The sequence below is a fragment of the Convolutriloba macropyga genome, chromosome 1 (assembly GCF_964194025.1).
Source record: "Convolutriloba macropyga chromosome 1, txConMacr16.3, whole genome shotgun sequence".
NCBI classification, from domain to species: Eukaryota; Metazoa; Xenacoelomorpha; order Acoela; family Convolutidae; genus Convolutriloba; species Convolutriloba macropyga.
In genome coordinates, this window is record NC_134468.1 from 80,795,021 (window position 1) to 80,816,844 (window position 21,824).

General features: G+C 36.6%; 2 protein-coding genes across 3 annotated transcripts; both read right to left on the reverse strand.

Annotated features, from left to right (window-relative positions):
- Positions 1-12,792: 12,792 nt before the first annotated feature.
- On the reverse strand, positions 12,793-16,064 carry LOC142343104 (uncharacterized). Of its 2 annotated transcripts, none has more exons than XM_075394799.1 (2): positions 15,719-16,064; positions 12,793-14,359 (listed from the first exon to the last, which is right to left on the reverse strand). In XM_075394799.1, the coding sequence occupies exon 2, from the start codon at positions 14,288-14,290 to the stop codon at positions 13,247-13,249; it is 1,044 nt and encodes a 347-aa protein (XP_075250914.1). In that variant the 5' UTR covers positions 14,291-14,359; positions 15,719-16,064; the 3' UTR covers positions 12,793-13,246. The 2 variants fall into 2 exon arrangements, with proteins under 2 accessions (XP_075250914.1, XP_075250909.1); XM_075394794.1 differs by lacking the exon at positions 15,719-16,064 and adding an exon at positions 14,789-14,979.
- Positions 16,065-16,411: 347 nt separating this feature from the next.
- LOC142343119 (UBX domain-containing protein 4-like) lies at positions 16,412-21,418 on the reverse strand. Its single transcript, XM_075394810.1, has 3 exons — positions 21,020-21,418; positions 20,212-20,519; positions 16,412-17,404 (listed from the first exon to the last, which is right to left on the reverse strand). The coding sequence occupies exons 1-3, from the start codon at positions 21,391-21,393 to the stop codon at positions 16,671-16,673; spliced, it is 1,416 nt and encodes a 471-aa protein (XP_075250925.1). The 5' UTR covers positions 21,394-21,418; the 3' UTR covers positions 16,412-16,670.
- Positions 21,419-21,824: the final 406 nt, after the last annotated feature.

The window sequence follows — 21,824 nt, forward strand, 5'->3', positions numbered from 1 at the left end:
CATAAAGTGCTGCACACAAATTATGCATACCCCATACAAATTTTTGCTAGGACTCCACTTTAGGGGAGGAGGAACTATATGCTCAAATCGGTTTATTTTTTCTCAAGCGTAGAATAAGTTATAAAATAGTTTCTCGAATTCCGCATTTTTGTGGAGTTAGGGAAGTTGAAATTTTGGCAAAAATCGGCGGATTTTCAAATATTGTATTCTTTTACTAAAAATATACCTAAATGTGACCAAAAACCTTATAATTGTTGTTATTCTAAATTGCAAGGAGATGTAGAATCTATTGATTAATATTGATTGACACGTTGTTTTATTTGATTTACGCTTTACACTGTTTAAAGAAAACTGGCAAAACTAAGTAAAACTTGAGTATAACTGCTAATACTTCCCAAAAACACTGCCCTAATACCTGATCACATGATGATCCTAAATTACATTGAGGACTAGCAGAAATTCTATCGTCTAGCAAAGCAATTTGGAACTGCAGTTTTGAAAGTATTCTAGCATGTATAGATTTAACGTAATTTTGTTCTTTTAACGCATTTTTGGGGCCTAATTTGGATATTTTTTAGCCTTATTTTAACTTTCGGTACAATAGGTATCAACAACAGCAAAATTTAGGCTATTGTTGGTCTCACCATAACGTCCATCAATCCAAAAGATTCATGTGCGGGTTTTTGTTTCTAACTCCTTTTGAAGCAAAGCGAGAGAACTTGTTTTGCGAAACATTTTTGATACGTGAGTTTTTAACATGCAGCATTTCAACTTATTTTTGCTAATTTGGAACGCCCCATGGGCAGCTAATGAATATATGAGTGTTTTTAAAAATATATTAACTAGTAGATTTCGGTTTTACTGTCGTTTTCAAACTCAAAAGAGACCGTAACGTTCGAAAGAGGCCAATGAATACCTTTTCAAAGTTGACGTTGACAAATTTTATTCGTAAAAAAATGGGTTCTGCCTGTTTTTTTTTGTAGTCTTTTGTAGATATTTATGCCTCAAAACTGACAGGTCTCATCGTATTTTTAGGAGGCAAAACAATCTATACAAACTTTTCAATTGAGAGATACAGTTTTACAGGGCTAAATTACAATGTATTTTTTAAAACTTATTAGTAGTGATTTTTGAGTTTTTCGCGGATTTGAGCTTTTTCTTGTCTTGTATTTAAGTGACAATACTGGCGGGTGCGATTTGCTCTTTGCTGAGCCTTAAACAATCTTTGCACTGCATTTGGCTGATAGAATGTGTTTTATATGACATCACTGGGTTTTCAAAAAAAATGTTTTAGCTAATTGATGTTCTTTATGCAGTTTTGTCCTTTGGCATCTTTAATTAGAAGTTTCATGACTGTTTTAAAAAAATTTAAATTAATTTATTATTCTCTTGAATGGATAGCTCAATGTTTTGAGGGCAGTAACGCAACTTGTTTTTGTGAAAAATTTGAACTTTTGATTTCTCCATTTTTTGCTCGCCTTTGTCGAGCTGTTACTTATTCTTGTTAACGAGAAGTCCCATAAGAACACCAAGATAGTAGTTTTAGTTCTCATCTATCAATTGTTTATCAAGTTGCAGTTATCTATAATTATTTCAATCACTTCTTTTTTGCAATTACAGACCTGTTTTTTAGGTTTTCGAAATCGTCATTTCTTTGATTGATGCTACGCCCCAAGAACTCAAAGAGCGACTTCCTTTATGTAAATGTTTTCAACAACCAATGAGATTGTCTACACGAGGTCAATTTTACTGCATTTCAGAGGGTATTAGGCCATTAGTTTGACAAATTTTTTGATATCGATGACTTATTGACTCAGTAAAATCGTTTCTACAACCACAGATATAACGCAATCACGTATAGAATGAAACTGCAATGTATATTCGAAATTAAATAAAGCTCTAAAACTAAATACTCATTAGGCAATTTTACTCGGCAGACAGCGTTCAAAATTTGATTTGAATATGATTAAGCTTAGGTTAAGAACTTTATTTTTTGTTAATTGGCAAAATTAGGTTTTTAATTGATTTTTCAGCTCGGGAAATTGTATATGCTTGATTTCATTTTTAACCATATGTTTTCGGTCCAATTGGTTGTTCATTCTATTAGGAAAAAATGACCTCATTGGCATACACGTCGGTCTGTATTTCAGAATCCATTGTCACTGAAAATCTCGTACTGTTTTGTAAGAAAAAATTTCTACATCTCTACTTCATTTGGTAGATATTTAAGCATGTGTTAATGTGGATCGTAACTTAAGTTCCTTGTCATACATATCCAGTTATTTAACAGGTTGAATTATACTCGTAAGCAAATTCAAACGTATAGCCGTGCTGCTATTGGCGATAAATCTCATCTCGCGACGTTCTAGTTAAGAAGTTTTCAACCACCTTAATTCCAAGTTCCAGTTTTGCAGTATTGGCAGATTTTTCAATTGATCACGATTGTCTTAGATTCAGTAAGAAAGATTCGACTTGCTGTTCTGTTAATCGTTGAGCTTCGTATTTGTGCCAAACTCAACTAAATATTCACCCAAATCAGCAGACCTAACTATACGAAGCCAATAAAAGCAATTGTTTTAATTATTGATATGAAAAAAATGGGAGAAGCAGTGGAAATAGTTTAGTGACTTGATATAATCGAACTGCTATTCAATGAAATTTAATAGCCATTTTTACAAAAAAAAGGGGGCTTCTTTGTTACAACTCGAAGCGCTCGATATTTAGGAACAGCAAAAAGTTAATTTCAGCATTCTCCTAACAATTTTAATGTTGACTCAATTTATTTAAGGCAAGTTTGACAATGCTGCCGAAGACAGTAAGTCTCGACAAAAACTAGGGACTTTCAGTTGGCCACCTGTATAATTGGTTTTCTCATTTCTTCCACAATAGTTTTGCTTCCATACTTACTACAGGTAGCAAATACAGAGCAAAAAATCCAGTAACTGATTGTTTACTTCAACAGACAAAAAGTTCCAATTTTGTATGTCATACAGAGACAGATCTGAGAAAAGATTTGAAGCGTTTGAAATCCAGATCTTGTCGAAAATTTTTTGCTCCAAATATGTCAAATTTGAATAAAAGTTTGGCGAACTCAACGGTTGCCTCATATTTATATTGATATTTCAATTGAATTCACATTTTTTTGAAACTTTCCGAGCCTCAAAAATGAGTGTTACTTCAAAGAGATAATATTTATTGTTCAGCTCACAGTCGATAATTCAACTAAACTGGGTTTGCAGATACGAGGAAGAACTAAGTTGATGTTTTGAGTCATTTATATCTTTCGCTGGGCAATTGAATAATCTAATTTTGCGCTAAATTTATGCACTATTTCACTCTAGGCTCAAGCTTTCTAAAATGTATTGGAATAGTTTTTTTTTAATAAAAGTCAGGAAAGAATTGTTACATCAATCTTCTATGATAACACAATCAAGCTCTCAATACTTGCTATGCTATTTTACTGTAATACCCCTCCAAACATTTGAAAGCAAAATTCTTTTTAATTTTAATTTTAAACCTTCAGCCATGTTTTCCAATTTGGCGTTAAAAATTCAAAACCGAACTCTAGGAATTACAGGTGGATGGTATTTCATCGAGCGCATTTTCCGTTTGTTTGTCATTTTTAGTATTCAAGTAAACTCACAAAACATCAGTTCTACTATCCCTAAATTTCTTAGCAAAACTGCTTGAAAGCGATATTTGAAATATCAAATTTGTACTGTCCTCAGTAAATTGCAGCCACGTACAAGAGAGCCTGTTAGTAGCATAGGGCTTTATCAACAGGGCTAAGTTAAGTACATATTCTTGACCTTCATTTTGACTTATTCTTCGAAAATAAATATGAGCCACGTTAAAGTATTTTTTTGTGATGTAACTCACGTATGATCGAAAAACATTTTGACAACGATCGAAAAAGCTAATTTTGACCTAAAATCATACACAAAAAAATTAAGAAAGACTAGATAAATCTTAGCATGATTTACAGCCAATCAAATTAGCCTGAGCTATAACCGGAATCCAAGACTCGTGATTTGAAGTGTTCTTGAGTTTAATTTATGAAACGACAAATTACGGTTATGCTTTCCTTATTTATAAAACATGAAGTTTGTCCCCCTTCATCAAATTTGTCACCCAAGCATGAATAAAGCAGTGGTAATATGATTAATCAAAATCTTGGCAATATTATTAACTATTTAATGAGCTTTTTCTACATACATACAAACCGACTAGCGTCGGATGAATTGCTCTCGAACGACAGGTGAGCGACATTTAATTTAGAGGGGGCGTAGCTTCGAAATGTATTATGGGTGCAAAAAAGACCCCACAGGGGTTCAAACCCGGACCTCCAGATTAGCAGTCCGGTATCTTTACAAAATCTGACTTCATTTCAGAACGAGAGCAACTTGTATCACTCAAAAATGAACTAAAGTGGGGAAAAACTCTCCAAAATGAAGAACTAAAGTGTGAAAAACTCACTCAAGATTTCAAGGAACTTCGAAACCCTAGGAGTTTAATCCCAAAACCTCCAGGATAGGAATCTGACATCTTAACCGCTAAGCTACAACGGATTTGATTCTCAACCGCTCACAATCGCTTCTGTATTAGGAACAAGCAATGAGAGCAATTTGGATCACTCAAAAATGATGGAGAAGCATGAAAAGTCAGTCGAGAAAAAATGTTCTCGGACAAAAAATTTTTTCATAAAAAAGACCGACACGTTCAAAAATAATTGCTTTCAACTTCGTTCGAAAGCAATAAAATGTCTTGTCCCTATTCATGCTGACAAAAATTGTTTAAATCAGACTGTAAGATTCCCATTTAAAAATTGAAGCGATATTGATATCAAATCAGCGAGCGAACATTACAATTCAGACTAGAATGGAAAACATCCTGAAGGGATAAAAGCACGTCGCCTTTACATAATACATGTCCAGTTTTTTTTTTCAAAACAGAGGACGCAGTTAAGATTCAATAGTACTTGAGAAACTTACATTCAACAATTTTTTTTTGCAATTTCATGGTTGTGACTCTATGTTCAACAGCAAAGCACAGTTAGTCTTTGTAACAATTTCATGTTGTCAGATGATGAAAGTAAAACTTTCAGAATTTAAACGTTATCTGCTTGTGATTCAGGTTTCCACTGAAAAGTTTTCGCAGGTTAAAAACTTCTTTGACGCTACACCCTTTCAACCATTTTTGTGCTAATCAATTTTTGATAAAGTGCGTAATGAACATGATTGAGCATCGTACCACCTGACAAGATAACTCAAGAATATTTTTAATAGTTAACAGCAGGATAGAATTCCATAGACACTTCTCGCAATGCAAGATTCTGCTTTTTGCAAGATTCTTCTTTTCGCAAGATTCTGCTTTTCGAAAGATTCTGCTTTTCTACTCTCCTTTTAATTAGAGTACTCTTTTAAACTAAGATTAATAACTAGTTTAAACCCACAAACCCCAAAAGCGTACAATTACAGCCGCAAATAAATCTTACCGTGAATACGAATACAACTTGAAGTGAACGTTATTTTTTGAGCGCTTCATTTTATTTGCTTTCGAACATAATTGTACACTATTTTCACCTGAAAGATAGTAGCTATATATATAGCTTCTAATTCAACGATCATCAAATTGAAAATTTTATTGAGAGAAAAATCCCTAGCAAAAAACAATTCATTCTTTGATAGATAGTTATGAGAGCAAAGGGCGATAGACTTTCGAAGCATGCTTAATCTCAAAAATTCAATTAGGGTTTATACTGAGAACGATCATCCGTTGCCTTACTCTAGGGCCCAAAAAATTTTAAAAACTGGAGCCCTAATACCTTTCTTCGCTCACAGAAGTTTTCCAAAGATCTTCCTGGTCTCCCGAAAAAAGACGGCCGAGTTGTATGTCAAACGAATTCGAACAAAAACTTGACCTGAACATTCAGCCTCTTCTAAGTTTTTTAAACTCAGCCTTTACTCTGGAAATCACAAAAAAAATCATACTGACTGACTTTTCTTCAAAACCTAAACCAAGAGTCGCGAAATTGATCAAATTAGCGAACATTACAATAAGCGAACATTACAATTCAGACTAGAATGGAAAACATCCTGAAGGGATAAAAGCACGTCGCCTTTACATAATACATGTCCAGTTTTTTTTTTCAAAACAGAGGACGCAGTTATGATTCAATAGTACTTGAGAAACTTACATTCAACAATTTTTTTTGCAATTTCATGGTTGTGACTCTATGTTCAACAGCAAAGCACAGTTAGTCTTTGTAACAAATTCATGTTGTCAGATGATGAAAGTAAAACTTTCAGAATTTAAACGTTATCTGCTTGTGATTCAGGTTTCCACTGAAAAGTTTTCGCAGGTTAAAAACTTCTTTGACGCTACACCCTTTCAACCATTTTTGTGCTAATCAATTTTTGATAAAGCGCGTAATGAATATGATTGATCATCGTACCACCTGACAAGATAACTCAAGAATATTTTTAATAGTTAACAGCAGGATAGAATTCCATAGACACTTCTCGCAATGCAAGATTCTGCTTTTTGCAAGATTCTTCTTTTCGCAAGATTCTGCTTTTCGCAAGATTCTGCTTTTCTACTCTCCTTTTAATTAGAGTACTCTTTTAAACTAAGATTAATAACTAGTTTAAACCCACAAACCCCAAAAGCGTACAATTACAGCCGCAAATAAATCTTACCGTGAATACGAATACAACTTGAAGTGAACGTTATTTTTTGAGCGTTTCATTTTATTTGCTTTCGAACATAATTGTACACTATTTTCACCTGAAAGTTAGTAGCTATATGTATAGCTTCTAATTCAACGATCATCAAATTGAAAATTTTATTGAGAGAAAAATCCCTAGCAAAAAACAATTCATTCTTTGATAGATAGTTATGAGAACAAAGGGCGATAGACTTTCGAAGCATGCTTAATCTCAAAAATTCAATTAGGGTTTATACTGAGAACGATCATCCGTTGCCTTACTCTAGGGCCCAAAAAATTTTAAAAACTGGAGCCCTAATACCTTTCTTCGCTCACAGAAGCTTTCCAAAGATCTTCCTGGTCTCCCGAAAAAAGACGGCCGAGTTGTATGTCAAACGAATTCGAACAAAAACTTGACCTGAACATTCAGCCTCTTCTAAGTTTTTTAAACTCAGCCTTTACTCTGGAAATCACAAAAAAAATCATACTGACTGACTTTTCTTCAAAACCTAAACAAAGAGTCGCGAAATTGATCAAATTAATTTGTAACTATCACTTTTTTCAGGCTTTGAGGCATGAAGAATGTCGTGAAACTGGACTAAGAGGTAGCCAGACTGAAAAATAATTCTAGAATCCTTGAATGACAGTCTATCTCAAACATCGATTAAGGTATGTGACTGGTGGTACCACATGATCAAGAAACCGACAATTAATTCTTTTTAGTTCTCAGAGTCCGATTCAAACTGACATGTTGGGGAAATTTTAGGTGCACGGAATTGCCCCAAGTATCGGTCAAACAAAAAGCACAGTTTCATCACACAAAATGGTCAACTACGGAGCTCGCCTAACCAAGGACCAATTGTGACTCATCTATTTCAACTAAAATCATGTCAACTTATACAAGGCAATTTTTCTACCACTGCAAGTGTTAAACCCATCCAACCTAAGAAAAATACAAATGCAGAAACGGTGCGGACAACCCAGCATTTCAAGAAAGTTCGGCAATTTTATTTCCCCGATAGGTTATTAACAATTCCAATACGCTCGGAAATTCAGTTTCAGCTCGAATTCTAAGCCAGCTCAAGTTCGACGGTAACTCCTTAAGCTCAAGTTTTAATATCACAACTATCGGCCACACCAGTTGACAGAGCAGATTGGTTTGGCCAAGACTTCAAGAGGTTCCTCTGCCTGTTGAATTTCCACCACAAGTCAAAGCAAGTTATTCAATACCGCTACCAGAAGCAAGATAATGTATTTTTGTTCTGTTAAACCAGGTTTCGATAGCTGCTTACTAGAATGCCAACGCAATAGAAACCGATATGAAATTGCTTGATAGACAAATTTGAGTTTCTACATGACGTACAGCTGTACGCATAAAGCCTTAAATATGCGTTAGAATTCAGAGGTGAAAAAAAACCGCGAATTTTAATAAATCTTAGAGTTAGGCTTAGAGTACGCGCCATAATTTCCGATTGGAAAATTGACCCAGGTTACGTAACAAGTAGTTTTGCCTCAATGCAATATTTTCAGCCACTGATAGAATATATAGACAAAACTTTAGCAATAAACTCCTGTAGATTAGGCTTGCTTCATATTAAGAAAACCATTTTTCATGTCTCGAAATCAGAGGATAAAAATCATTTAAGAGCACTAAAAATCCCCTGTCTTCGTGAAGCTGTCTGCGTGAGGATGAGCTCTCACTTAACCATAGCTTCAGGTTGACAATAGTCTGCCCAATGTTGTCTGCACTGATGGTACCACTTGAAAGTTTCAGACGCAAAAAAGGTCACCGAAAAAGAACAATGCTGTTCATGGAAAAGACCATCTAAAATATGACAAATAGTACAAAAAAATGCACCGAGAACAGGCTACTGAGGCCTAATGCTGTTCACCTGCGATTATGAAGAAGCCACAATTATTACTTATTAAACCAGTTCAGCCATCTGCTTTGATTAAACTATTGCTTTCGAAGGAATTTGTTATTGATTTAAAAAAAAACGAACTAACCAAAGTTCAATTTTTCCAGCGATTAAAAATTAATTATCTTGATTGGGCTCTGGTTCTGGGGTAGTTCAGGATATTGAATTTCCGCCACAAGCAAACGCAGAAAATTCAATATCGCTACCAACACTGGTTCAGAGTCGTTCAATTCTTTAAAACCCTGCTTCTGGCAGCTGCCCACTAGGCTGCCAATGAATCTAACAATATGAACGGAAATAATTGACAGAACAATTTGAGGTGCTGCGTGATGTAGGGTTGCAATGATCTGGCTTTTAAATATGGCACTAAATATTTCACGATGGCAAAAACCGAAGGGCTTCAGAAAGACATTGAAAAAAACCGGTACAGAATCAAAAACAGATCAGGCAATCAGCCACTCCACAAGCTTCTGCTATAAGCATAATAATTACTCCGCGAGCTTCTGTTAGTGAGAGAACAATCATTCATTGAGGAAAAAACAGACGTAATTTTTATTGATGCCTAGCAGTTACTGCAAATTTCTTAATAATTGTCTTTGACTTTCACACTTTGAACCCTCACAGTCCATTTCTGAGAACATGCTATGAGATTCGTGGTATTGCTAGAGACAATTCTGAATGGATAAACACGGCTTTATCGGTTTAAACGGAAACTTTGCAGTAAAAAATTCTTTAAAAGATGGATAAAATAAATGCTCAAAAATCCCAAAAACAGTTGTTCTCAAAGAATCAGTATTTTCGCTATTACGGAGAATAGCTAACAATGCGATTAAAACTCTGTGTTTTCGCTTTCCTGCTGATAATAAAACCAAAAAAAATAGAATAGCAAATGCAAGTCATTTTTCGAAATAATTTTGCACGGCCGACCGTTTGACTCAGGATTAATTGATTTAAAATATATAATGTCAATTAAGCCTATATTCTCCAGTAAACGTACGTCAGGTCAATTTAAAAAGTGCAAATGATCGAAAACTCATTTAACCAAACAAACTCAATAAACAAACACGGCAGATTGCCGGAAAATAGACATCATTGATTCCCATAACCCCGATTGGGATCGAAAAAACAGAACTGATTTGATTTTTGTACAAAATCTTTTTAAGTGCGAACCATCTCTGTCATTCCATATTTATACATACTCCTGCTTCTTAGTGAGGGGATACAGGGGCAAGTATCAATGACAATAAGCACTAGACATTGTAAATAAGACTAAAACAAAGTTCAAATAAGGGGCATCTGAATTTCGGTTTTATGGTTTTATCCCGTTTCCATTTTTGATTTTATTTTTCGATACTGAATCTGTGGATTCTAGACGTTTTGATTAGCAGCTGCTGTTTAAAAGCGCTCTTGAGCACAATGAGCTAATGAAAGTAGCCGGAAAAGTTTCAAGCAACAATGAAAAAGCAGTGACTTACGGTACAGCAAAACATATTTCTATTCGACGAAGTAAAAACAAAAAGTAGGCCCTTATAATAGCCCTTGTAATGAGGGCGACTATTAAACATACCCGGCAGATTGCCGGAAAATAGCCGCCGTTGATTCCAATAAGCATGATTGGGATTGAACGAATAGAATATATTGAAAAAAAAAGATTTTTGTACAAAAACATTTTTTAAGTCCGATTTATTTTGATGGCATTTCGTAGTTGAACATACTTCTGTTTCTTAGAGAGAGGCTACAGGGGCTACTATCAACACCAATAAGCATTAGAGGTGGTAACTAAGACTTATAGGATCGACGTTCAAATAGCGGGCATCTAAAATTGGGCTTCATGGGTTTATCCCGTTTCTATTTCTGACTTCAAATTTTTATACCGACTCTGTTCATTTTGAATTGCTTTGCTTAGCAACTGATGTTCAAATTCACTTTTAGCAGAATGAGAGAAGAGAGAAACTAGCCTAGAGAAGTCAAAAAGATTTCACGCAAAATGTCGAAAAAGCGGCAAAATGGTAAAGCGAAAAAAAGTTTGACGAAGTAAAAAAAAAAATACGAGCGCAATAAAAGCCGGCTGAGAAGATGAGGGCGGCTATTAATAATAAATCTGTAGTGACAGCAAAATGCTTGTTTTCTGTAGTCAGCAAAATTACGACAATAATGACTGACATTCACTTCCAAAATACATTAAAAAAAAACTACAGAGATCACTCACTATTAGGCCAATGGCCCGTTCTCAAGTGTCTCAGAGAAATAGTTGCAGTAAGCGCTTAATCTTACTGAATTTTAAAAATCAGTTAGCCCTAGTACCAAAGAGGACAAAAAATAAGTCAAACTAAAAACGTTCGCAATAATTTCATTATTTACTAATTTTATAGCAAACTATGACAAAAATCTCACGTCCAACTCAGCGTAAAAGATTGTAATTAAAGAAAGAGCAAGGCAATCAATAGATCCCCATCAGCTATCGCAGCTAGCATAACACTTTTTGCTCTAGAGCACACAAAGTTAAAATTTAACACAGTCGGTAGTTAAGACATCTCTATCACAAAAACAAGGCACAAAATCTTTGCAGCAAAGATCTCCCTCAGCTGCGTTTAGCTAAAATTGGTGGCTTAAACTTACAGCGAGAAAGTTTCTCTAAAAGCATTCAACGTATCCTCTACTCTTTGGAAGACAAAAGGATCACAAAAATTCAACTGCTCGAAAACAAAAATTAAAACTTTCTGTAAAACCTTTTGTGCAAACGACTACAGCAGTTTTCTTAGTGAGGTGAATGGCCTCTATTGATAATCTATGATCGGAAAAAATGCGAAAAAAGGATCCAAAAACCTAATCTCATCGGCTTTTCATTAAAACTAGGGTACTGAATTTACCGAAACATGCAAACTCAAACGAAACTGATCGACAAAAGGAGTTAGCCCGAAGTCAGTTTCCGCAAAAAAATCGAAACCATGCAGCACTTCTTGAGATAAATTTTTAATGTTATATGATTATTGTAGTTTCCTGGTACAAAAAAAATGAAATCTGGAATTAAGAACTGATCGTAGAAATGGCAAAATTCAGCTTTGTTAATTGATTATATCTGCACGCTAACTGGGAAAAAATCAAGATCGTGGATTCAACTATGAAGGAATGGAAACAACTAATCTATTCAAGGCCGAATTTCTATTTGAGCGAAAACAAACTCAAAATTTTTTAACTTCAAAAAATGTTTCAGCTACCTAAATTTCACTCTGAAATTTGACTCTGAAATCATTCTACAAAAGATGGCTGACAAGAAAAATGAATCAGCTTCAATATATTTTGAGTATCAATCTCACTGGCTCTCCCTTACTCGTGGAGATTTCATTTTCACCTCATCAGCTCAGAAAATTCAATGATGTCAATTCAATGATTTGAAAGACTCACTTAAGAGCTTGCACGAGAAACTGATCAAATTTTGTTTGCCCATTAGCCCTTCAGTTTGCAACTTCCCCAGAGAAGGGCAGGAATTACTTTTATTTTGCCCTGATTGCCCTTATGAATTCTAGCAAGCGTTTTGGGTATCATTGTGGCAGCAAAATCTAGCCATTATTTTGTATCTCTGGAAATCAAATAGGGCTGTTTGTTTTGAAATGTGCGCTCTCTGAGCAATGAAAGCATCACTATGCCAGGTCTAATTCACAACCGGCTTTCGATTTACCCGTTTACAGTATTCGCCCGAATTCAGCTTTTGTGTCAAAGCAAGCATACTTGAATGTATAATTCTGATACAGGCTCTTGCCCAATGTCCAGTTATTGCAATATAGCAGATTTTTGCAGGACTACAGAATTGAGATTTAGGCTACTTGAAATTGCCAAATATTGTGGGCTTTTGAAACAATGTCTCGCTTTTTAAGCAGCATATGACAGTAAGATTTACTTATTTCGGCTTTACAGTATTGCCATTCGATAGAGCCATTGCAATTTGTGAGCCACTGTAATTTTGAGCCATGTTGCTCGTTTTCAGACCGAGCATTATCTGAACATTTTTAGCACTTTCGGGCTATCAATTATTTTGGAGTGTCTATTATGACATTCGTCATTTCCATCTCAAATATGAGGCTCATCAACAGCTTGCTTGATCTACAGCTTTGTAGCTGGGCTGCTTGCTTGCTGGGCATGTTTGATTGATTGAGGCAAAAAGATTGATTATAACAGAATAATACGATTCAATTCAGGTTGCTTGAGGAGCGAAAGAAGCATACAATTCAGTTGTCAACTCACAATCAAATCATTTCTATTTTCAAATCACTTCAAAAAAGTAGCCAATAATTTAAAGAGATGTTATAAATTTGTCAGATCTGTCAAAAAGCTCTTTCACGACAGACCCAATGAGCGACTTACAATAGATGATTCGAAGATCGGAAACTCAAGACAATTCCGAAAAACAATCAAGAGCGCCCGAACGAGTCGACTGCGATTTACAACAAAAATAAAACTAAAACATGCACAATGGGCGAAGGAAGGTTTCGAGTCTCGAGATCTCAGTTTGGAAATCAACAACAGCAAACAAATAAGGGATATGGGATTAGAACAGGATACCTGCCGCCGGCATAAGATATCAAAAAATATTGAAATCCTACACTTTAATGCAGGTACTTGCTTAATCCTTGCTGTTGGCGTAAGCCTCCAGGTCAGCGTCCAGTTGGTTCACATCTGGAACTTGATTCTTCCCACCCTTCATGCCTCCCATCTTTCCCTTCATGCCTCCCATCTTGTTTCTCATCATCATGGTGTTCCTCGCCCGCTTCACCATAGCAGCCGCGAGGTTCTGTCTGGTCTTGACAAATCCGGGTTTGTTGTTAAATGTCTTGTTCATCATCACGGGTCTGGGTCGGTTGTTAACCAGGCGTTTCTGGGGTGACTGCCTCATTTGTTGTTGTTGTTGCATTCGAGGTCTGAACCCAACTTGTTGGGGCCGGTTCTGCATCATAGGGCCACCCGATACTTCGAGCTTCATGGGACGTCCGTCAAGGGTAACTTGGTTGTACTTCTGGTAAGCTTTGACGGCGCTGATTTTGTTCTTGAAGATAACTTCAGCAGTACCCACAGATCGCCCTGCCGTCGAGTGGTTGACTCCGTATCGCACCATGGGACCGAATTCACTAAACAGTTCCTTAATGTCCTGGTTCGAGACTCCGAAATCCAAGTTTGAGATGTACAATTTCGTGCTTTGTTGCTGGCCCATTTGCTGGTTGTTGAATGGACGGTTCTGTTGCATTTGCTGTTGAGGTCTGAATCGCATTTGAGATCCTTGGAAGGTGTTGTTAAATCTCATTGGGGTTCTTTGTTGTACAAATCCCTGATTTCTTCGCTGCATAAACCCTCCGAAGTTCTGTCGGTTCTGGAAGTTCATGTTCATGGGTCGTCGGTTCATCATTCCGAAGTTGTTTCTTCGTTGGAAAGTGTTGTTTTGTACAAAACCTGGTCTTCGAAATTGAGGTCGCCTCATACCGCCCATGCCACCGAAGTTTCGGACTACGTTTCCTCGTGGCCTCATCTGGTTAAATCCTTGCCTTCGGTTTTGGAAGAAAGTTTTTCCGCCTCGGTTCTGGTTAAATTGTCTTTTCTGTACACCTGCTCCGGCAACCTTTCCATTGAATCGGATGTTTCGGGATTTGACAACTTGATCCAAAGTCTGATCCATTTTATGCGATGATTTTTCCTTTTGATTTCAATTTAGGTTTGAAAATTAGGAAAACGGAGTCGTTACCCTCTGAAAATGCAGAAAAAAATGTGAACAACACAAGATTTCAAACTTCATTCAGCATCACATTCGCCAGAGATGAACGCAATTTTTTAAACTTATTTTTAAAAATATGTGAAGAAAGAATGAACGAACTATCTCAAAACAAAAGCAAGTAAATTCGACGTTGAATGTTGAAAAAGTTTCAATAAAGCGTTGGAGTTCGTCTAGAGCATGACCGCAAATACCAAAAGGTCAATTTTTTTAACTAACAATTCAAAAAGAAATTCTAATAAACCTAGATGTCTACGTACAAACAACGAAAAAATTCAAAAATCAAATTCTTCTTAACTTAAGAGCTTTCAAATAAAAAATTGTATATAATTTTTGAAAAACTAGTTGTACCTTTCAACCTTGAAAAAGTTAACCAATTCTCATGATATGAAAAAGAAAACTTGCCTTGAAAACGCGTTTGCTAAAATATGAAGTCTAAAATATACACAAAAGCGGGGAAGTACGAAAATATTCTCTTTTGCTGTAATATACACAGTTGTAACTAAACAAGGGATAGAAAGCAAGGAATATATCTCAACAGGGAATTCAGCAGAAATATAATGGAAACTGAACAGTGGCAGTAAAGCAAAGAGAAATGTTCACAATGAAATTTGTATTTAGGCCACTGTGACTAATGTCCCCGAAAAGCAACGCGCGTTCTGATTGGATGTTCAAAAATACGCAAATTGTTTACAAAAAGTCGGTTTGGAATTTACACGTGTATATACCGCAGCTCAACTGAGGGGAATTTATTCACGTTGCTTTACCGCCGCACACGAACGATCTATGAATCATTCCCCCCCCCCCCTTGTTATCTCAAAGCGCACACATTGACTGGTATTTACGTGAATAGAAACAGCGCTCTAGCTCACAAATACATGCACAATCTACCTAATCCATGCGCGATAAGTCCCAGCATGAAAGCGCTAACTCGCACTAAATTTGCTGATTCATGCTCTGAAACAAAGAACAACGCGCAGATAAGACAATTAAACAAACCACAGCTTGCCTTGAGTTATTACTTGAGTGGTTAAAGCCGAAATGCTAATTGCTATATTTTACTCTTTTGCACTAATTGGGGGTCCTAGTTACCAAATTAAGAACTGACTCATTTCTTTACTTTAATGCTTAAATTTCCCAAAAGTACCAAACGCAAGAAATGAAAGGCAAATAATTCGCTGTAAAACCTGAACGAATGTCCTTGAAAAATGGGGTAAAAATATAACCAAATATCCTTGAAAATATCTGTACAAAATCTGATAATAATTGTTTAAAAATGGAGCAAAATTAGACCAAACACCTTCGAAAAGCTGGGTCATGCAATAAATAACTTACAAAGCGTTTTGGAAGAAAACCAGAAAATAAGCTTCAGAAGTTAGTAAAAGCAAAGCCGTCAAAATAATACAAGTATACTAACTAACAGTTGAAATGTAGTTTTGAAAACCGAAGGGGTCAATAAAGTTTACTATCAGCAAGAAACCGAACTAAGAATAAATTTGCGATTAAATAAGACTACGATGATTTATTTAATTGACTGAATCTTAGACTCGATATTACACATTTAAACAACGTTAAAATAACTTTACACAATATAATCTCACTTCATAACCAAGTTGGACAAATTTGTTGCAATCATAACCTTCTGCTTCATCAAAATTACGTCATTCGAATTGATCGTAACAAATACTCACATGTAGGGGGAACCCTATTGGAGATCAGGAATCAATGAAAAGATCCAAAACTCAGGGGCGCAGAGACGTTATTGGCCAAAATTACAAGTCAGGAAGAGAGCCAAAGAAGGAAATCGGGTCTAAACTGTTTCTTTATGACCCCTTACAAATTATGCGTTGTTATATATAGGACGATACTATGTAACAACATAGCACTCCCCCCCCCCCCCGGGGGGGGGGGGGGGGTGCTAGGAAATAAACCCCCTCGAAAAAAAAACCACTTAACTTTAGATAAGAAATAAACCCCCACGGAATGGCCCGCGAGGCATAGCCAAACGCGCAGCTCTTTAATAGTAAAGTGGGGGTTATTTCTTATCTAAAATGAAGTGGGTTTTCTTCCGCAACCGCCCCTCGGGTTATGCTCATTAAGCTGGGGGCCCCGAAACAGAATAGATCTACGATGTCTTATCAATGGGTCTCTTCATGATCTCTCTACAGATAAATTTAGGTCAATCACTGTTTTTTCCAGATTTTCTACCCGAGGACGGTCTTTTCATTAGTGACAGATCTTGACAGAGGATTAAATTCGATAACACACAAAATTTGCCTTCTCAATTTTACATTTGTTGGGTTGAATTGCCATTCCAGGTATTATTTTCATCATCGTCATTATCGTCGGTGTGGAGACGATGTACATTGCCTCCGCTACCTTCAGGTTTCGATTTAATACTTTCATCTCGGTTAAGCCTTCTTTGCCTCACTCCCGAAGCGTCTCCCCCTTCACCAGAATTAGCACCACTCGACTCTGTTCGTCCCCCGCTAGCCGCCATTTGCGTACTTCTGACTTGGTTGCCACTTTGACGGGAGCCTCCAGTAAAAATTGACAAAAGGAATGTGAAAAAAGCTACGATCATTGCTATCAATTTGGCGACGAAACCTTCCGATGGTTGTTGACTTGAACCGCTTTGAGATGGTGCAGATGCAGCAGTTCTCTGCTGCCCACGACGTCCGGGTAAAACAACAAGAACTGTTGAAGGTATCAAGGACAAACTTTCCAGAGTCTCGTCCATCTCATCTTGTGCAAACACTCGTCGGGGGTAGGGCACGGCGAGGCTGAAATCCGAATTTCCAATTCTACTTGCGTAATCACGTTTGATATCCTCGTTCAATTGAGCCAGCTTAGTTTCTTTAGGAGCAGTCATAGTTTCGTGAGTTCCATCCGGGAATCGCAGCTGGATTCTCACATTCCCATCAAATGCGGGAGGCGATGACGTTGTAGAACTGCTAACTACGGGCGCAGTCGTAACTTTAATTGTTGACTCTGCATTTCCGGCTTGTTGTGCAGCTCTCGCTGAAAGAGAAGTTGACTTAACATAAGTATTTTACAAGCCATCAATTGTGGAATTACATTGTCCGCTTCGATAAGCTCATTTTCTACAACATATAGAGAAAAATAGTACAAGGAAAGGTCATTCTTACTTGGCTTAGATTTTATTTGGCAAAATATGCATTTAATGACATCGAATTGAATTCATCGAATTTCAATATTACGGAAAAGAACGATATCAGTCAATGGACTTTTAAACCGCGACGAATGGAAACCTTTACACAGATCTATTGTGGAAACAGTCTAGAAGGACGCGAGGGAACTTTTCGTTCGAGGGAAGCCATCACCTCGACAATCACTAGTAAAAGCTCAACAAGATGGCTCCTTTAATACTTTGCGGAGGGCAAACAGTTCCAACATTCTTCTCGAAGGACTTATAAGCCATCGGTTTCTAAATCATTATCCTATCATTTTCGGACAAATCTTATGACCAAGGATTCAAAGCCAAGGATTCAACCAAGGACAAAGAAACAAAACACCTAGCCAGAATTAAAATCTTAAATCATCTTCTGATTCCATAAAGATACCCAAGTTATTTCAGAAAACCTAAGGAAATATCAGATTCAGTTTCAGTAGAGCTGTTTCCAGAAACGGAAATATGAACGCAGAAAACATAAACAATACCGACACACTTGATTTTCTTGCCAAATCCCCCTTATAAATTCTCTCCGATTTCAATATAAAATAAATCAACATTTAAAAAACAGTTAATTGAAAGCAAAGATTTATAACTGATGGACAAGGTTTCAACAATACATTCAAAAAACACAACTACATTCAAACAACAAAATTTTTTGAGGACGAAAAGATAAAAGGGTCAAGAAAAATCGATCAAGCAAAAAATTGCATAAAAAGACCACAGGACTAATATAATTTCTACAAACTTCGTTTGAGAGCACTTAACAATCAAATCTAGGCTGCATTGGCAGCTGATAATGAAAATTTAAAAAAAAGATAACCGGCTAACGTCGGGCAAATTGCTCTCAAACGACCAGCGAGCGGTTGGTTTTGTCAGTAACTAGTAACGCTTTAGTGGGGTTAGCTTTTGCTAAATTGAAAGCGCGCGAGGTGAGCGCAGCGGGGGAGGTGGTTGATGGGGTTGGGAGCAACAGTGGTGGAGAGAAAGTTGGCAGGGGGTCCATGGGGCCCTTTGGCTGCACGGGGCCCTTAGGGCCTGACCGACGTGCAGGGGTGGGGATTGGAGTGAAGTGAGTGGGGTTGTTGTAAGGGGGGTTGTTGTAAGGGGGGTGGCCAACTTCTAAGAACCGCCCTTCACACCATAAGTATGTCTCAAAAACAGTTTCTGTGAATCGCATACTTAGAAACTAGTTAGCTGGAAGGCTCTAAGAGAAATTAATTCCCGTTGCGCGCTAACTGTTTATCCCGTTTTGAGGACTTTCAGGACATTTATCCCATTTCGGTGTGATTCCGATTTCGGAATTTCTTAAATTTTACATGAGTCGACTAAGAATTGATTGAATTTTAATTGCTATATTCTAGAAAAATACACAAGTATTTGCGGAGAAATTTCAGATAAAGTTTGCCAGTTTTCTGTAAACGGCATTAAAGCGAGTTCCAACTAAAACCTGGCCAACATGATCATGCCTCGAATCGTTTTATGCAAGTATTAGCAGTGTAAATTCAAGAGCTCTTTGGTCAAGTTGGACAAATTTCACGAGGCTCTTAATACATTTTACAGAAAACTGGCAAACTTCCAGATGTATTTTCTAACGTATTTGTCTTTTTTCTAAAACTGAGAGCAAAATTTAAGGAAACATAAAATCATACTGAAAATGCTGCTGAAAAACAGGCAGTAAACTATGTATTTTGGAACGTTTACTTTTTTAATGAGTGTACAACCACTTTATTTCACTTTCTGTTTCATTTCTCAGAGCCCTAGCTAGATTTTCAAGAATGCAAGAGGAGAGCCATGAAGTAAAAACAGTACAAAACCAGAAACTTATCCACATTCGATTGTATTTCAACTATTCATTTTCCACATCCTTTAATTTTGCTGACCGTCGGAAGCAAAACAATTTAAAACAAAAAGTGCCCTGAAAAAAAATTGATTATATAATACAAAAATAATTGCTTCAAACCCACACATGACATCAATAATTTCTTCAAACTTCGTTCGAGAGCAATTAAAAACTTATTCTAACACCATGCAACCGCAGCACAATTTTAGAGTACATACAATATTTTCTGTGGTCGTTATTCTTTGAAAAAGTACATCAGTTTAGCCATACATATTTTTCATTTTACGTTAGTTATTCAATTTCTTCACAAATCTGCACGTTATAACATCAAACAAAAACAGCACCTTCTCTTGGTTTCAAAGGTATGAAATTTTTACTTTTCAGTACATGTATCTTTTTTTACTGGGGAACTTAAGACAAAATCTTGTGTGCCATCAATATTTTCACCAACCAGATTATTTAGGCGGCGAAACAGTGAGAGCCTAAGATATCTAGTCTCAAATTTTCTTCAATACGTCTTATTTCACATTATCCAGTGCACTTCACTTGCGGCATTTCCCGTTTCACCAACATTCGATAGATTGAAAATACGATAAAAGCGATGATGCGAGAAATGAAAATCCTTCTGGGAAAAAATTAATGATTTTGTAAATATATTAGCGAACTCAATAGTTTTTCCAAAGTAACGACTCATTAATTTGCTTCCGAACAAGTTCAAATGCTTGAAAGTAAAAAGAACAAGGTTGATGGAAAATTGTCTAATCTGATTTCTAGCACCTGATTTATTATTACCTGCTTTGTCGGCTCGGTCTTGGGCTATTTTCTGTTTGATTGCTTCTCTGGCTAATCTGTCCTCTTCTTTTTCTCGCTTTCGCTCTTCAGCAATTTGTTTCATCTGCCGCTCCTCAGCATCTTGTTTGGCTCTGGTTAACTCTGCCATTTGCGATTTTCGCCGTTTCTCTGCCTCTACTTCTGCAGCCCTTGCTTCCGATTGCTTCTTTTGTCTGATTTGTTCCAACTTTTCTTCTGCATATTTAGTTTTTTCTTCAAGAGTTTTGTCAGCCTGCGCTGAAGAGGAAGTAGGTGCCTCTGTTTTTGAGCTAAAAATATTGTTCTCATTACGGTTGTAATCATGCAGAATATAAAACTTTGCAATAAAGTTACAAAAAGCTATCCGCTTCAATATAATACAATGGAATGGGGAGCCAATTAATATCATTCATGTAGCCGCAGTAGGAGCGGTTTCAGGGGATCGCTGCCCCCCCCCCCCCCGAGTGGGAACCCTTCGTAGTTTATGTGGTAATAAGTTTTTTATGGATTGTAGGTTCCACAGGAGCATAGGACTTTAGGTGAGCAAAACTTGAATTCATTAAAGCTCTTGAGTTCATTGAAGATCTCTATTGCATTGTAATAGAAATATTTAAGCATCTTTTAGTTAACTTTGCAGATTTTGGTGACCAATGTAAAATCGAAAATTTGAGGACTGGACTCACATGCGGGACTCAATTTCACGCTTAATTTATTCTCTCTTCTAACTCGTAACTAAATTCACCTTTTCAATGGACCCGTATTTTAAAAAATCCAATATGTATCCACTTACATTTCCGCTTGCTGTGCAAATTTTTCCTTCGTTAAGTTTATTTTCGACACAAGATCTTCTTTTGAGCAGGCACCAGCTATGATTTCTAATGGTGTCCCATTAGGGGCTATGATATAAGTTGAAGGAACAATCATTACTGGATAAAATTGTGTGAATTGCGAAAATGCTACTGTTGATTGCTCTATGCGAATCAGAACCAAGTCCTTGACTATCTCAGCTACCTCGGGGTCATTCCACGTGTCCTCCATTTCTTGACTTTTTGGGGAGCCATCACGTGCGAACACAATAAAAACTACATTTTTTCTCTTAGATTCAGCTATTGATTCTGCGATTGTGCCGGAATACCATATACTTGACATTTCTGAAAAATGCATTGAAGATACACTCGTTGAAAGTTCAGATCAAAAAATTAACTGAAACGTCGCCTGCCTTGAAAATTAAATTTGATAAAAAAGAAAGCCCCTCAGTCTAGTCGATCAACTTTAGCTCCCATAAAAGAGTAGTCGGTCAACTGAGTGACAGAAAGTCGATGCGTAAGTACAGACCTATGCGTAAGTACAGAATTTGACAGCAACCAGCACAAGAGGAAAACCAGCACAATAAAACAAGAGGAACCAAGAAAAATCTACAAAAGAGGAACCAGGACGACAGAAAACTTAAACTTTGCGGAAGGTCATGATCTTCCTGCATAGAAAAACTAGCTGATTGAAGGCTGCCTTTTAGTAGTAATAGTAGTTATGGGAAAATTTTTAAAAAAAATTATAACAGATGTAAATATGAGTTGTAAATAGGTAAAATGTTCGAT